Below are 18,660 nucleotides of genomic sequence, written 5' to 3' on the forward strand. Positions count from 1 at the left end.
ATGTGTTCATTGCCATGATGGAACACATGCTCCCTACAAGTGACATTGGTCTTTGAACTGCAGATGGACAAACATTGTATTTTTGACCCTTACTCTAAAATTGGTCTTACTCTAAACTGAAGAAATCTTAGAAAATGTTTATTTGGCTTCCAGACTACTTGACAGATTTTTCTGACCTCACAATTCTCTTAATCTTCTCAATGTTTTTGCCTGTTTGTTCTTGAGTTCTAGGCTAGTCTGACCTTGAGAGATCTTTGTAATGTCCATTGTCAGAAAATGCCAAAATATTTCTTGAGCAGGGTTTCTTAAACTTTGGATTTGGTGGCAAGTCACTATTGTATTAATGGGAATGGGTCACAGATGTTTTGCAAAGTGGGTAGCAGTGGGTTCCCGCAGGTTGATTAAGCAATCAACATTTTCCCCATAGTCATCCTTGATCATGCTCCCAAAGCTCAGATGAGAGAGATGAGTCTTGAAAACAACAAGAAGTACAATATTGGGTTGTGACTAAAAAACGAAGAAACCCTGTTCTAGAGATCTGAGAAAAAAAGTCACACCTTAGAATATGAAAACCTCATTATTATTTTAAACACTTAATAAAACATTGAATCTTAAATTAAAGAAGCACTAACTTTATCCTTTGTTTCACAGCTGATTTTGGGGTGTCAGCTAAAAATGCCAGCACTTTCCAAAAAAGAGCTACATTCATTGGCACCCCCTACTGGTATGTATGCTTTATTTTTGAATTATGTTTAATGCTTCAGAGAATCACTTAATGGCAGTTTTAGAGTCATGAGTACAAATTGTTTTCCTCTCTATCCTGTGGGCTTTTCTTTCATATCTTAAAGATATGAGTCATAGATTTGATGTCTGCTCTAAATTGGCTTTGTGGTTGGGTGCCCTGTGACTGTTATCCCATCTGGTGGGTTTGCTGATAGATGGACAATGGAGGGACATGCACCCATTAGGTAGATAGATAGATAGATAGATAGATAGATAGATAGATAGATAGATAGATAGATAGATAGATAGATAGATAGATAGATAGATAGATACTTTATTAATCCCAACGGGAAATTCACATAATCCAGCAGCAGTATACTGATACAAAAAACAATATTAAATCAAATAGTAATAAAAATGCATGTAAAAGCAGACAATAACTTTGAGTAATGTTAGCATTTACTCCCCCGGGTGGAATTGAAGAGTCGCATGGTGTGGGGGAGGAACGATCTCCTCAGTCTGTCAGTGGAGCAGGACGGTGACAAAAGTCTGTCACTGAAGCTACTCCTCTGTCTGGAGATGATACTGTTCAGTGGATGCAGTGGATTCTTCATGATTGACAGGAGTTTGCTTAATGCCCGTCGCTCTGCTACAAATGTTAAACTGTCCAACTTTACTCCTACAATAGAGCCTGCCTTCTTAACAAGTTTGTCCAGGCGTGAGGAGTCTTTCTTCTTTATTCTGCCTTCCCAGCACACCACTACGTAGAAGAGGGCACTCACCACAACCGTCTGGTAGAACATCTGCAGCATCTTATTGCAGATGTTGAAGGATGCCAACCTTCTAAGAAAGTATAGTCGGCTCTGACCTTTCTTACATAGAGCATCAGCATTGGCAGTCCATTCCAATTTATCGTCCAGCTGCACTCCCAGATATTTATAGGTCTGCACCCTCTGCACACAGTCACCTCTGATGATCACAGGGTTCATGAGGGGCCTGGGCCTCCTAAAATCCACCACCAGCTCCTTGGTTTTGCTGGTGTTAAGATGTAAGTGGTTTGAGTCGCACCATTTAACAAAGTCTTTGATTAGCTTCCTGTACTCCTCCTCCTGCCCACTCCTGATGCAGCCCACAATAGCAGTGTCATCAGCGAACTTTTGCATGTGGCAGGACTCTGAGTCATTAGTGGCAAGTCCATTTCTTTTTCATTTAACATTTGCACTTACTCTGTCAAATATGGTCTGATCTTGCAAATGATGTATAACTTGAATCTGCAAGACTGAGAAACTATAGTTACATGGTCCCTGAAGGGCAACTGGTCTTCGATTATCACCCCAAGATTGAGAACTGACTTGGTAATTGTTAGTGATAATTAGCCAAGCTGAACAATGATGAAGTGTTAAATTGACGGATTAGCTACAATAACAAGAAGCTCTGTCTTTGCCAGGTTGACCTGAAGATGGTGTCCCTTTATCCAGGTTGCAATATTAGTGAGATATATGATACTGTGTGGTGCTCTGGCTGAAAAAACAGTTAGAGCTGCACATCTTCAGCATGGCGCTAATAAGAGACACCATGGAACAGGATGATAGGGATTAGTGACGAGGTAAATAATGAGGAAAGGAGAGGACTCTGCACTGATCCTTGGGACATCCTGGTGATAGCCTAGTATACTTTTGACATATCTCCGGGACACATGGTAGGATCTGCCTAAAAGGTGGGACTCATACTACTCAAAGGAAGTCCCAGTGATGCCAAGATGGCAAAGACGATCTAGTGGTCGACCATGTCAAACATTGAGAGTGTAGTAGCACTGCTGCTTGTCACAGGACAATGAACTCAAACTCCATCCAGGTTACTGTTTGTATAACATTTATGTGTTTCCCATCCAAATGTATTTTTTCCAACTGCTCTGGTTTATATCCCATCCTAGATTAATCGATATGTTTACATAAACCCAATTTGAGCGAATATATGAGTGTGTCCCATCCGTGGTTGGTGTATTGTCCAAGGTTGCTTTCCCTCTTGTACTCACTGAAACCTGGAAATACACAAGAAAAGGCAGGTTCTTCAAATGAATACATGGATGACAGTAATGTGAGGTATGGTATGAGGACTTCTTAGAGGACTGAGTGAAAACATTAAAGACAGGTTATTTTGGCCCCTAATCATCTCCCGTTTATGATTGGTTAACTAATTCTCGCCCCTTCACCACCTAATAGCTAACGTGTGGTGAGTGCATAATGGCTGTTGTCACATCATCCAGGTGGTTGCTAAACATTAGTGGTGGTTGAAGTGGCTCCCCACTTTGAAAGGTGCTATATAAATGTAATGAATTTATTATTATTATTACTATTATTAGTGCTGCAGCTGCTGCAGCCATAAAGGGGAATGTGAATTTCTAAGAGATCTGCCTTCAGTTCTCCATGTGAACTCAACAACTTCTTCCCACATCCTCTCATTCTGTGGTATTTTCCACTTTGTGCAATAAAACAGTGCCATTTGATTGGCATCTGGGTTACTGTCTATGTGAGTGACCAACTAGTATGTGACCTGGGTCTAGCCAGCATAATGTAATTTTCAGGAAGCTGCAAAATAAGAATGAAACAAAAAGAAAAGAAAACAAACATAACCAGTTGTATCTCCAATGTTGTAGGTCACCTTGGATAAAAGCATCAACTAAATATGTAAATGTAAATGATTTTGCCCTTTTGCAAAGGTCTTTGGCATTTTGAAAGTTCACAAAAAGTTTTTAGTTGATATTGATATTCTCAAATAAATAAGACACCTGGAGAGTCTTGTTAAATTCCCTCTAGTTTGAATTTTTTTGTCATGATGTGTACATTAACAGCCCCATATGTTGACAGTGATGAAAAAAAGATGAAATGGCAATATGTGAGGCCACTGAATTCTCTGGAACACAGTGTGGCCCCAGGATGAGATGGAGATGATGATCAGTTGGTTAACTAGTAACGACTAACACATGTAAATGCATTTTGTTTCATATTTTCAAAATCTCTGCTATAATGCCCATCTTCATCTTTTATTTATGTTAATGCTGCTTGCTCATACAACATCTCCAACAAGGTTCTAGGCAGACCCTTGGATCGTGTGGACTACAATATGTTATTATAGCACAAAGATTATTTTTTTAAGAGTCCTAAGGAACAGAACGTACATCAGCAGCCCTGGACTGGGCCATTGGGCCGCTGTTGAACACACTCATGCTCATTCCAACATCCATATCCTTTCAATTTTAAATCACAAATTATCCTTGCCTGCTTGCCTGTGGGACATGAGAGCAAAACTGGAGCACACAAAAGAGAATACGTTTAAACACAAGAAAGAGCATGTAACCTCACCATTCTTGTTGGGTGTCACTTTGGACACCACAGTGTCATCTTTCGCAAGTTGGATTTCCTGTGCAGCTAAAACTCTAGGCACTGCCTTTGCATTCCTCTTAAGGCAAAGGTTAGATTGTCTAAAATTTTCATCTAATAAATATTTACTTCACTTTGATCAGGATGGCCCCCGAGGTGATCCAGTGTGAGACATCAAAAGATATTCCTTACACTACCAAGGCTGACATCTGGTCCCTGGGGATCACTCTAATTGAGGCAGCAGAAATGGAGCCACCATTCCATGAGCTCAACCCCATGAGAGTGCTGTTGAAGATCACCAAGTCTGAACCCCCATCCTTGAAACTGCCACATCTATGGTAAGCGCCTTTATGTCTTTTTACTTCCTACTGCTCGTCCCCTGTTCAGCACTGGCCATTTTTAAAATCGGACTCAGGCACGTGATTATGGAAAGTGAAATGTTACCTTCATTGTCTTTCTGCTTAATTACGGGAGCATGAAAAGGGGTGCTGTGTGTGCTGCAGCAGTTTCATAGGGTTGAAGGGCATGACGGTGCTATTACAACACTGCCATAGATAGCAAAGGAGAGCACAGTGCTTGTTGTATTAGTGCAGCCATGGGTTTGGGGATGGGACAGTGGAGGCCATGATGCAGTCTATTGTTTTTTTTTGTACAGTGTGGTTTGGCTTTACATCATTCATAATAAATCTTATTGTTAACTAGTAATAATTCAAGATGTACAGAATTAGAGCAAGGCATTGTGTAAAAGGATGGACCATGTGTAGAATCTAGGTTTTGAAGTGGCAGTATCACCATAGTTCTGATAAATAAGCATTTGTTTTTACACTATACTGTCTATTAAGACTCCCAATTTCGACTCAGATCTTCGGGAAAGACAGCTACACCCTAATCACACAACTAATAATGTTTGTGCACATTTACTTACAATATCAATGGAGCAACTTCACTTTTGTATTCCAACAACTTTGGGCCTACTGGTCATTAGGATGCCACACACAAATCTCTTGGGAAACTACTTATTAGAGCTACTTATGAATGTTTAGAAATCACTCAATTTTTTTTTGTCTAACCTCTTGACTCACCAGTATGAGAAAACTCCCAAATATAATTTATCGTTTGACTTGTTTTGATGTCTAGTTATGCCAAATATCAAGCTGTTGCTGATTCCCCCTATTTTTGCCCTCATTTTTAGGAAATTTTACAGACCATATTTTGTACAAAGTAAACTAATAGGTGTCTTGAAGTTGTGCACACCGTACGAACCCATCCCAGGGGTTCACTTACTAAAAGAATACAAGGGATCAAATTTACTCCTTTTCACAAACCTTATTTTGTTGATTTTCTAAAAACATGCAGATACGGGCTAGAAGGAATTTGTGAAGGATAAAGAACAGAACATCTAATTACTGTAAGTGTCATGTCCTACACAGAAAGATGTACTTTCTAATTAGGAGATTGTCCTTAACAATAAAAAGCCTGCAATGACTGCATCCCTCTGTAGGCCTAGGACTGAGAACGCCTGAACTTCTGCATTACCTTTGGACCCTGAACTCCATTACTCCTTCACCTTGTTGGCAGACTTGACAACTTCCTTGTCCAGTGTTGAGAAGCATAGCTTTCTCTATTTATTTTTTGACTGCTAAATTATTTTGGCACTAGGTTCTTGGACAGATATGACAATCTAGGACAATATGCGGGATGCTTTACTATTCGTAAGGAAGCTTTAATGCCATATGTGTTTCACACCTGATTAACAGACAGATGACTGTCAAATTCCATCCATGTGGTCAATTCAGAACTCAACATGACAGGTCCAATTAGTAGTAGTTTATAGTACTGGCTTTAAGAAGAAATTCTGAATGAGATATTGGGACAAATTATCTATTAACTAAATAGTTTATCCTCTTGTTTTGTCTCCTCTCATTTGTCAAATTTCTTATGTAGTTGTAGTAGTACTGTTACATGTGCAGAGTGCGGGGAAATTCTTCCTTGCATGGCCAACTTGGCAACATGTCACCACCCTTACTCCTGTGACCAACCATGCTTTTACCACTCTCCGATGCCATGATAAACAGGAATGTGTGAGAACTTATATGAGTGTAAGAAAAATCATTAGATTTAATTTAATAACTTAAGTGTGCTTGACTTTAATCAATCCAGTGCAGGCCATTCCATTGCAAAGCGAGTAAAAATACAACACAACAACCACAAAAATAACCCGGCAAATCAAAAAATAAATAAATACATTTTTATAAAAAAAAAATAAAGAAGACTTTGCGTACAGCCAAATACCCAGGTGACAAATCAAAATGCCAAAGAACAAAGTAAATCTAATCAGGAGATGATTGACATCACAAGAGAATGAATATCTATAAAGAAGTCAGCTTTAAATGGTTTAAATGTGTAAAGCAGTACTGCAAGACAAATGTGAATGCTTTCAAGTCCAAACTGGAGTGTTGAGACAAGTGGAATATCACAAACTGACCTATGGAGGATGACAAAGTCACGCAATGTACGAGATACCAACGTGTTGGGTGGGAGGTGTGTAGTGGAACTTTGGATACTCTGGAATCCCAGAAAAAAAATACTGTGGGCATCTGAAAGGCTTTACTGGATGAAGCATGAAAGAAAGGAGTCGGATGTGGTAAGTCATCAGCAAAGTTTAGAATAGTGGAACAATCATATGTTTAGTTCATAAACCTAACAGAACATCTCCATAATACTCTAAGCATAAGCATTAGCATTCTCGGGGATTTTCTCAGCGACATAGGTAAATAAATTACTTCCTCCATTGCCAACTAAAATGAGTTTAATTTTCTCTGCTGTCAGCCCTGCCTTGAATAATGAATCTCTTGTCTAGAGTGATGCCAAGAAGGCAATCATATAAAAATATTCATGTTATTAAATAACTCAAACTAAGTGAACGATAAACAAAGGAAGAAGCAAAGGACCAATAAAATGCATTAAGCAAAAAAAAAAAAAAACCCTTGCTGGTTTTCTAGGCCTACTTTAACAAGGGTTGATCTCTGTCTGTTAGATGTAATGTTTCAATCACTGGCCTCCTTCAAAGTACCACAAGGCACTGATGTCTCTTCCTTACAATAGTCATGTACTGACTGCCAAAGCAGAAAATGGGAAGATGTTTACAGGACCAGAAGATAGACGAAACCTAAAATGAAGTCACACAACTGGCAAAAGTGAAAACATGGAAGAGCAAAAGATACGTACACCAAAGCCAAATGAAACCCAAAGAATCATTGTCAAGAATACCTCCAAATGTTGTAATAATACTTGCTCAACTCTTTTGATATGACTTTTATACTGTATAGTCCAAACACTTAGACAATCCTAGGAACCCATCCTCACTCCCTAACCACTGAAACTCAAAACAGTGTTGTGCATCTGTAAACCAAGATAGCAAATTATACATACTGAAATGTTACCTCCTTAATAAAAAACAATTCTCAAAATTAAAGTAATATAATAAACTCCCATACCACAAAGATTACATAAAAATCTAAACAAATAGAGAAAGAAATTGAAGGAGAAAAAAAAGTAAGCAAACATCTGTCATATTCCAGATTCATGATGAGCTGAGCCCCTACTGTCATGTTTCTGACAGGGCTCTAGCGGCTGGGGTTCAAATGCCTCTTTTTGGTTCATTTTTTATTATTTTGTTTATGTTAAGATTGTTAATCATTTAATGTCTATGTGTCTATGTATCTTCTGCTATGTTTAATGTGTTTTGTGAGTGGTTCCCCAAGAGGCAGTGCCATCTGATTATCACTCTCAAGGACTAATAAAGGTCGGGAAAACCCATAGTCCGTCGCAGTTCATTTGCATCTGCTAGCAATAGTGACTTTTCTGGTGATTTATTGCTTCTTTTTGATTATTGATTTTCTGGATTTTGACCACTGTGCTCACTGGGTATTTGTGTTTTGGAACTTCTTTGTCTTGGATTGCCTTGTTTTTTCAGACAACTCATTTTGCCTTTTGTTCCCATCTAAACTTAGTTCAGCATTTGTGCTGAAAATTAATCTTTTATTGATGAAGATCCTGTGTTTGCCCTTTTGTGACTAGCAGGGTTATGATGGCTTTTCCTCCTCTAGAAGGCATTTTGAGGTAATTTTAAGACATTTGTGTTTCGGAACACCAAGTTTAAGAAACCTGCCTCATATTTCCTTGCAAATGAAGGCTCATGAACCTTTGGGTTTATGGTGACTTTAAACACTGTCTCAGATGAATTTCTGGTCAAGCCCCGAAATTATTATTACTTGTACATCATGGATTCCAGACTAGAGTACTGTCTATGGGCTCTACTGTAGGTGTTCATTCACTCAGAGCCTTCAGTTATCCAGAGAAAGCAGCATCTCCAGGACAGTTTAATCATTTCTCTTATCGCAGTAGGGCTATGTGCAGTATTTTATTGGCTAATCAATCCTTTAATCTTTCCTAATGATCTTCACATCTCATTTTGGTATCTGCTGGTTTGCTTATCCTCCAGCATCCAAGGGGAGCAATGCTGCTTTCTCCCACCCAAGTGATCCATATCTCTGTCTCAGTTTGTACCATCTGGATATCCCTGAGATACTTGAGAACTAAAATTTCTAGTCAGGAACGTTTGCTGGAATAGCATGTAATTTGACAGGAAGCAGTGATTGAAGAACCTTTAGCCCTGAGGTCAGGTTTATACTGAGAGTGAAAGCCAGTTTACAAATAAGAAAAACCTAAATAAAGAACAAGGTGAAAAAAACAAGAAAGGAGAGAAGCAAGTATAGCAATAGACTTGGAATTGGGGTCTATTCTTGTTTTGTCTTGGTAAAGTTCTACATTACTGTGCTTTCCTCTTTTGTATTCTTTATTGTGTAGTATTTGTCAGAATGCCTCAAATCCCATAGACTTACCACTGTTTATAAGGTATTATACTTTATAACTTCTGCACACCTTCTCTTCTACATCTATAACCTAGGGTAATTACATAGAGTAAAACACAAGCAGGAGTTAAGTTACAACTTTAAATAATAAATTATTGATATTATTTGTAAAATAATAACAATAAGCAAAGTACATTCGAATATTGGCAACCATACAACCTGATAAATGCTGATGTGTAGCTTCAGGTGGCACACTTGTTAGTTACTTTGTAGCGGTCCGGTGACGCTCAGATTCACACCATCAATGGGACGGTGATTTATTTATTTTTTTGGTGGGGATTCCAGGAACACACCCATCCTTGGCTCAATCCACTCTCACTCATAGACATCCACAAATCCACTAAATCAAATAAACAAATGAATAATATATTAAAAGGAAATCAAATATAAACAACTAAAAATCAGAAAACCCTCCCCTTTCCCTTTGGCGATAACAAATTCAATGCACAACAAAAACACTTACAACAATATCCATGAATCAGTCCCACACAACGGATGCAAATGAAGCTGGGGTGGTGGTGGGGGGGGGGTTTGGACGACAGATCCTGTAAACTGTAGAGGTGAATATAAAGCTTGTCCTACCGTTTCTTAAGCATTTCGTGTTGAGATTCGTGGGAGCGCTCCTTCTGACGAAGACAATGCTGATGGGCATGAGACAAAACTTAAATCCAAAACAACAGTAATGCAGGAGAACCACATAATATCCACACAGGCAAACGGCAACAGTGATGACAAAAAACAATGATGCTCCTTCTCTGTTTAGCTGGCTCTCTTTTAAAGTTCCCGCCAGCTCTTCTTGTCCCAAGCAGCGCCTGCACCCATTGCAGACATCCAATGAGGGCAATACCCTTCAGGGCAGCTGGAAAATGAAGTCCATCAAGTTGTAGCACTTATACAAATTTAAATGTCTCTAGTTAAGTCATCATTTTATGGCTTTCTTCAGGAAAGGCCGCATGCCTGTCTCAATATGGCTGCCGAGTTGTGCTTTTCATTGTGGTCTTCTTTTCAGTTCAAGCGTGTGAGATGTTCCTTCATTGTGATGGTGTGTGAGAGAGAGAGAGGTAAAGGAGGCACATTTATACATTTTCAATTCAAATCCTATGGCCAATAGTGCATTATGAAACAGAATGGCTTCTGATTCAAAACCAAACAGCCAACTTTAGGTCAATTCTGGTGTGACACCTCACTCACTTACTGGCTTATTTTCATACCTTCCCCCAAAGACCATTTGCTGAGTGAAGTTTGCCAGCTAGGTAGTTTGGCTTTCCTGTGGGGGTTGATTGAGAGAGTCCTGCAGAGAATCACTGGCCAAACTGGTTTAGTCGTTTCTCCCCAAATTCACTTTCTGAATCAGTCCTAAAGACTCTTGGATTAGACATGAAAGTATATCAATAAAATAAAACACTAATATTACATTTGCTTTGTCTGACTTACAAATAAAGGCAAACAAATATCAATTTATATACAAAATTCACACTACAACAATTCTAAATAGCAGAGGTCTTGGGGATATTTGGAACCATTGATTGCCAAAATATTGATTTGTGTGAAAGACATGGCCAAAAGTAATAAACAGATTGGGTGATGATAGATAGTAAAAGGTGTATCCTTAGATGTGAATAATAATAATTTTTCATTATCCTGCCACAATTTAGATCTGGCCATAACAAACAATAGTCTATAGTGGTATAATTTAGAATAATGGAGACTAGCTAAGAACCTTAAGGAGAAAAAGAATAAAACCTTAGGCATTATTAGGATATCAAGGAGAAGAGATCAATAGTGAGTATTAAATACCATAGCAAAACTCTAGTGTTGCTATAGTCCAAAATCAAGTAAATGATATAAGTAAATAAGTTACTGAAGAAAATCAGTCCCTTGTTGGTTTCAACTTTTCTCTTACCAAAGATCAGATAAATTCATACAACAAGTCTGCCAAAATCTCTAACAAACCCTGTAACAAGTCAAGGAAATCAGTGATTTCAGACTCGAAACGCTCAACAAAAGAAGCATAAACAAAAAAAATGAAATATGAATGAAAATAAGAAAATAAAACAAAATTGATATTATTTACATACAATTTCCATGTCATTCCTCGACATGCCATCCTTCCCCCAATTCAGAATTTAACAATTGTCTTCAAAGCAATTAAAAGACAAAAGCCTCACCCTGACTTCAGTGAACCGTCTTCATGTCTGACTTAAAATGACCTTCAAAGTCCCACAAACTCCCATGCAAAGCCATCAACATTAAACACATAAATCCTTATTCCTTGTGCTGTACACTTATTGGTGTTCGTTATCGATTAATATTCTTTTCTTAAAGATATTTCCAAACACACATCTTCATCCAAACTTTTCATAACATTATAATGTATGTTCAGTGACAAGAAAAACGCACAAAGAATAAATAAAAGGTGCAGAGTGGACACATTGATAAAAACTTCTTTTCTTTTTGCTGAATTCTTGTTGTGTTCTTCTTGACCTGCAGGTCTGCAGATTTTAAAGACTTCCTGAAGAAAGTACTTCAGAAGAACGCAGACTTGAGGTGGACAGCCAAGCAGCTGCTGGAACACTCCTTTGTGTCCAGTGTGAATGGGAATGGACCTCTCCTAGAGCTCATTGCTGAGGCCAAAGCTGAGGTGATGGAAGAATTTGAAGAAGAGGAGCAGTGTGAGGAAGAGGCGGATGATACCCTTGTATGTATTAGCACACCTGACCTGTATTTATTATGAGATGGCTTCATTCTTTCATTTTCTTCATCTTATTAATTAGCATTTTCCCTTCTCAAAGGTATTTATTTCTTTTTAACATTTTTGAAATGTATTTCTTAACGTTGAATTTTATTGTTAGTTTTTAGATGCCATTTAGCGACTTAGTTGTGATGATGCTAGACGGTTGTTATGGATGTGGTCATGCAGATCGCAACCTTAGTGCTCATTACAAAAATAGCCATTTTCTATCTAAGTGTGTGGCTATATCCCCTAAAAGCATTTAGCGTTTACTTAACCTCTGGTCCCCTTTATGTTAGTGGCTTCAGCTAGTTCCTGTTTGATTTTCATTTCAGCTTAATGATTTTTGGTTCTGAAAGTGCTGCTCAATTTCCTGTTTACGATCTTACTGTGTATTTAGACTATGTCTTATATTCTGATAATCTACTTAAAAACTATGTTTTTTAATTCTAGGACCATACAGTGCCCCTTCCAAACGCTTGATCCTGAATCCATTTAGATACAGTATCACCCATGCCAGATTTCATGGACGCTTCACATCTGAGTAAACCATGTACTCCAACCACTGTGCTCCTCAGACCCTGTTCTCTCTGTGGTGCATATGCCTTAGTTTCACACCTGCTGTAGATTTCCATATGTCTTAAACCTTTCTATGAAGCACACCAATGAGCTTACCAATGTCAGAAAACTTTTCTCCCAAGTGCTAAATTATTATTTTCAAACTCAGGGCCATGTTACGCTTGGCGACTTTTCACTCATTGTTTTTACTCATATAATTGTAGTGAGTTTGTGGCAGTCCATGGTCTACTCCCATGAAAGCCAGCCATGTAATGTGACATGCCCAGCAAGTCAGTCCAACTAGTCCACGACTCGTTCTTTAGTTGTAGAGGTGGCCTAAGACCTGACAAACAATGAATACTCATCTGGAAGTACAAGTAAGACAGTGACGAGTGATAAGGAACATGGAAATTTTGGACCTTGCAAATAGAAGAGGAGTCTGTCTGATGTTTCGTGTTTTACATACCAGAATGGAAAAAAGAGAAAAAGAAAAGAAAAAGAGATTGCGACTGAACTTCCCATACCTGTTAACCCTTTGTCCACTGCCATCTCCAAAAGATAGAGTGCTATTGTCTATCACAAAAAGAGGTGAATGCGACCATTCTGGAAGGTCAGCACACAATCGCTAAACCTGACAGTCATGTAAACTGATGTGGCTGGGTGACTTGATCATCAGTCAGCAAATCTGACATACACAACCACTAGAAGTTCTTTGCAATAGGAGCAATTCCTTCACAACCTGTTCTTCTTGCCACCAGCTTTAAATAAAACGTTGACTGTGATGTTACCTGTTGGAATCCATGCATGCATATAATGATAATGGTGACAAAATAGCAACTTTGGTGGGTTCATAATGCTGTGAGCACCAAAACATAAAGAAAAAGAAGTAAAGGGTCCAAACAAGCACAAAAATAATGGAGTAAAATGGCAAAATTTGCACAAAAACATTCACCTCAGATCTTGATAAGTAATTGGTGAAAACGATATATTGTATTAGGTAAAAAAACAAAACTGTATATTGACATATTACTGTTTCATTTTGAATATTTCTTTGAATATAAGGACACAACAAAGTAACAGTTTATTTAAATACTGTATATACTTAGATTTCTGAGGCCAGAAAATTATATAAAATATTTAAAATAAAAGTAAATATACATTACTTAAGATTTTTTTTATTTCTCTATTGACTTAAACCTAGATCACTTCCAACTGTGAGCCTTGTGTCGCTAATCTCAGAGATGAAAGTCTTGAAGAATCCTTAACAGAGATGGCAGACCAACAAAACTCTGAGTCCAGTAAAGATGCTGTGAATGTTGAAATGGTCCTGGAGGTGCAGGATGGCCCAAAAATCCAAGAAACTGGGACAATTACCAACCCATCCGATGCTGGTTGCACATGTACAGATATGGAGGCCAAACATTTAGTACTCCTTGACACAGCTGAAACAGATCAGACAGAACAACAAGAAGAAAAAAATGAGCCCAGCTTAAAGGAGAGCAATACGACTCCACAAGAAACTGGCCTTCCATTGGCAAGTTTAAAGAAGCTGTGGCGGCGTTCAGATCCCATATCCTTCCTGCGAAAGTCTTCGGGAAGATGGCAGAAATGCAAATCTTACTACTGGAAAGCACATGCTGCTGAAGAATTGACCTGTAAAATAGAGGCTGATGTCCCCGAAATGAAAGAAAACATTGGCCAATACCCAGACATCTGTAAGGCCACTATTGAGTTGTCCGAAATGAAAGAAAACATTGGCCAATACCCAGACATCTGTAAGGCCACTATTGAGTTGTCCGACCAAGAACAAAGCTACAAAGCTTTACTGCCAGAGACACCAGAGGAGGCCACCCTAACCACTTCAGAGGAAATAACAGCAGAGTTAAGACCTGGCCATACAGATGGCTTAATGAGCTGCACAATGCAAGTACCTGATCAGGTCTCAAAAGATGAAAGCTCCGAGACAGAGAGTAAAGAGGCACAAACAAATAATAAGATGGATGACCTTAATTCTGAGGCCAATGACCATGTGCTACAGACAGAAGTCAAAGAAAAATCCATTTCTTTATCCCAATCAAGCAATGGAGAAAGCACAGAGGAAACCCCAAGGTCAGCAATGGAAGATCCCTCCGTGGTGGTTCAAGAAGAAGGACTACCACAGAGTAGCTGTCCTATTGGGGAGGCCACTGACATCCATGAAGGAAGCTTCACTGCTGAGGGCCAATGCATCTCTCATTCAGACAGATCTTCCAGTGAGGACAACGCTAAAGAGGAACCATTGTCTCTGCCTGACATTTCTTTTGCAAAGCATGATTTAATCTGGACACTGAACAGACTGACTTACCTGAACTTGGCAGTCAATAAACAAGATAAAGATTTGATGACAGCATCTAGACAGCAGAGCCAACTTGACTTGGGAGCAAAGGGTGAAATGAGTAAAATGAAGGCAACCTGGTATAGCACAGGCTCGGTAGTGCAGAGAGGACAGACATCAGAGGAGGCAGTCACACCAGCAAAGATAAGCATTCGTAAAAGGGAAATGGAGGCTGAGTCTGAGCCAGAGAGCATGGTCACCCAGAAAAAGTTTAAGAAAAGCAATCATCAGGAGGAGGAAGATAATGAGGAAACACAGGACAACTCAAAGAGCATGGCTGAATCTCCAAACATCTCCAAAGTAACCAAAAGTACTGAAAATGATATCACAGAACTGATAGACACATGTGATCCTACTGACATTTTAAATGTTAAAGTAAATACAGACAGAATTCCCCTGAAAGTAAAGGAGGCTCAAGAGGAGGAGCATACAGATATACGAGAAACTTGCCTAGAAGATGGGTCTGGAAAGGGAGAGACGCTGGTTAAAAGAGTGAATTTTGTCTGTCAGGCTCCAGTCAACATGGAGAATGAAGTCCAACTAGAGGAAGAAGAGAAAAACAAAGAATTTCAGGAAAGGTTCACTGAAAATGGTCATTTGGACCCAGAAGGATCCCACTGCCCTCCTGAATCAGGAGGGAAAGTAGAAGGACAAAAGGGCCTTGATGAAAATGGACACTTCCCTGGGCCCATGACAGATGAATCCGGGCTGTATCTGAAGGTAATACTTTTAAAATAAAACATCTGGCACATAATTTTATGAAACTGTGGCATAGCTGGGAAACATGTAAGCGCTGACAAAACTAGTGAATTTAATCCTTTGTGGACACTAGGGGGCGTTGTTGCCCCTTTAAACCCAACAGACAGATGCACAGGACACAGGTTTTAAGCACGAAGAAGTATTTTTAATTCTTTTCTTCTGCAATAGTCCTCCCCCAGCACCACAGCCACAGTAAACAAGCACGTTAATAAGCACAATAAACAAATCTCTCTCTCTATTTTCTCCTCCACACCTCCCAGAAAGCTTTGTCCACCTCCACCCGACTCTGTCTCTCTTGCTGGGTCTTCAGCAGTTCTTTAAATAGTCAGGGTCAGACAGAGAACTAAAGTTCTTTAATCAGCCCTGGAGTGCTTCGGGGCTCCTGTCCTCGTGACTTCCTAGTACTTCCAGGCTATAAAGGAAACATGACTCCCCCGGTCCTTCCACAGCACCCCCTGGCGGCACCCATGGCACCCAACATGGCTGAGAAGTCCCAAGACACCCTGTGAAGATTTTGGGGCACCACTATACGCCAGGGGAGCTGCCATTTAGTGTCTTGGGGAAGGCAGTGTCCAAAAGTAGCTGCCTTCCCCCTTCCTTCCATTCTCGGGGCATTCCGGCCGGGTTGAGCTGCCGGCCATCTCTTACACCTTTTATTATTTTAGTTATTTACTTTGATATCTTTACTTTTATGTGAGTTTTTCCTTTGTATCTAATTGTATAGTGTATCTACTGTTTCTAGCATAAATTGTAGGGGGGGTTCTTGATATCAAAGAATCCAGAAAAAACTCCAGAGAACCATAAATTATAAAAAAGAGATGATTTATCAAAGCAATTCTTGATATAAGGATGGGGGAAATTTGGCAAGAAACAAAGTAGCAAAATTATAGACAAAAATAAAAAATAACTTCCAGTTTTAGCCTACCTAACACAAAAAAATTAGTTCTGTGTCAATTTCCTGCCTTTTCCTTCCTCACCTCCTCCTCAGGCTTCACACTCACCCTCCAGCTGAAACGTTTTCACATACATGGTATCAGGGGTCATCAGTGCAGGCTTTCCCACAAAGATGGTCTTACTAAATGTGCTCATTCATCTTTTCTTAATGATATTTCTGTTACCTTTTCCAGAAAACAGCAGTATCTGAAGCAGTGTCTGAAGGGGTGAGTACATTTTCATGTCTCTAATAGCTGAAGCATTTCTGACAAAGTTCCTAATCTGATTACATTTCTTTCCATTTTCTTTTTGACAATCAAAATATTTGAGGTAGTTTTAGACATGGGGTGGACTTGAGACCCAGTCCAGAGTTGGCTCCAGAATGTTTCTTGTTGATGCTGGAATATGCTTTGGCTCCCTGCAGCCTAGTATTAGATGAGGATAGTTGGAAAATTGATGTATGGATGGATTGAAGAAGGGGCTGCAGGGTAGGGTACCATATTTTGGGGAATATGTAAAGTTCTGATGGATGAATGCTTATCTCAAAGATCTGATCAACACAATAAAAAAAATCTTTCTGGCTCTCTCATCCACCACTCCATATATTAGTGATTTGCTGGTCATTATAGGAAGGGGTGGGCAACATCAGTTCTGGGGGGCTGCAGTGGCTACATGTTTTCATTTCAACCCAATTGCTTAATTAGAAACCAATCCTTGCCAATTTCAGATCTTATTTAATTTCATGGCTTGTTAGTCTGCAATGTTAAGTTCTTATATAGTCGATTTTTTTCCTTTCCAAGGATATCATCGAAATGATTTGAAGCCTAAAATGTATAATTTTCAGTCTTTCACATTTTCTCTTAAGTGTTTTATTAAACTAAATAGTTCATAATGAATCCACACAGGTGTAAATGGAAACAAGTTAAATGGAGAACTGCAGGCTCCTTTATCATTTGCATCTTATTGCTAATAAGGAGCCATTAAAACACTGAATGCAGCTGTTTAGATAGATAGATAGATAGATAGATAGATAGATAGATAGATAGATAGATAGATAGATAGATACTTTATTAATCCCAAGGGGAAAATCACATACTCCAGTAGCAGCCTACTGATAAAAAAATATTAAATTAAAGAGTGATAAAAATGCAGGTAAAACAGACAATAACTTTGTATAATGTTAACGTTTACACCCCACCTTCCCAGGTGGAATTGAAGAGTCTCATAGTGTGAAGGAAGAACGATCTCCTCAGTCTGTCAGTGGAGCAGGACGGTGACAGCAGTCTGTCGCTGAAGCTGCTCCTCTGTCTGGAGATGATTCTGTTCAGTGGATGCAGTGGATTCTCCATGATTGACAGGAGCCTGCTCAGCACCTGTCGCTCTGCCATGGATGGCAAACTGTCCAGCTCCGTGCCTACAATAGAGCCTACCGTCCTCACCAGTTTGTCAAGGCGTGATTAAAATAAGCAATTAAGTGTGGTGGACCTTAAATGAAGCATCACAATGTCACTTGAGCAATAAGTGCTTCATCAGCAGTAACTGACTTCTGATGAATAAAATGGGTTGGAACAAAAACCTGCAGCCACTGTGGCCCTCCAGGACAGACACTGCACACCCATTCTAGAGCACTAAGCACCATACCAAACTAACTAGTGCACTCACTAAATCCCACTGTGCAGGCTTCCTTATCTCATTTTTGAAACTTGACCCTGCCTTGTGCCTACTGCTGCTTGTATTATCGAAATAAGAATGACAATTAAATCCACTTTAGGCCACATGGGTGATCCATTTCATTTTTGTTTTCTTCAGATGACAAGGTATCTCTGCAGTGCATCTTGTAACACAACTTACAAGTTCTACCTCAACGTTAAACTCATCCATTCGTTCTTTTGCCATTTTGCAATTTGCTTCATTCAAATTATAAATTGATATCAGGCACTGATATGTGATTTTTTTTTATCTTCATCTTAAAGGAGGGGACAATACACAGGAAGACTGTGAAGAAGACCCGGAAATTTGTTGTGAATGGGAAGGAAGTGAGTGTCACCACCTCCAAAATTGTCCTTGAAAATGACAGGAAGGGAGAGCAAATGAGATGGATCAGGTGAGAGGACATCGGAGCACCAAGTTGATTTAGAAAGTCACACTTTGCCAGTCCAACTAGCAATACACAGCCATTTTGATATTATCAATTGAATTAATTTCACTTTATTCCTGCACTTTCTTCTAAGATACCATCACACAATAGTAATTACTATTCAGAAAGCT

At 39.2% G+C, this 18,660-nt stretch overlaps 1 protein-coding gene across 1 annotated transcript in view; it reads left to right on the forward strand.

Moving 5' to 3' along the window:
- LOC120538832 (serine/threonine-protein kinase 10-like) overlaps positions 1-18,660 on the forward strand; it is an 89,738-nt gene that overhangs the window by 39,111 nt on the left and 31,967 nt on the right. The window contains exons 5-10 of the mRNA XM_039768356.1: positions 652-724; positions 4,247-4,441; positions 11,528-11,735; positions 13,528-15,420; positions 16,587-16,619; positions 18,366-18,496. Coding sequence (XP_039624290.1) covers positions 652-724; positions 4,247-4,441; positions 11,528-11,735; positions 13,528-15,420; positions 16,587-16,619; positions 18,366-18,496 — 2,533 coding nt within the window. The remainder of the gene's footprint in view (positions 1-651; positions 725-4,246; positions 4,442-11,527; positions 11,736-13,527; positions 15,421-16,586; positions 16,620-18,365; positions 18,497-18,660) is intronic.

The sequence above is a fragment of the Polypterus senegalus genome, chromosome 11, assembly GCF_016835505.1.
Source record: "Polypterus senegalus isolate Bchr_013 chromosome 11, ASM1683550v1, whole genome shotgun sequence".
NCBI lineage: Eukaryota > Metazoa > Chordata > Cladistia > Polypteriformes > Polypteridae > Polypterus > Polypterus senegalus.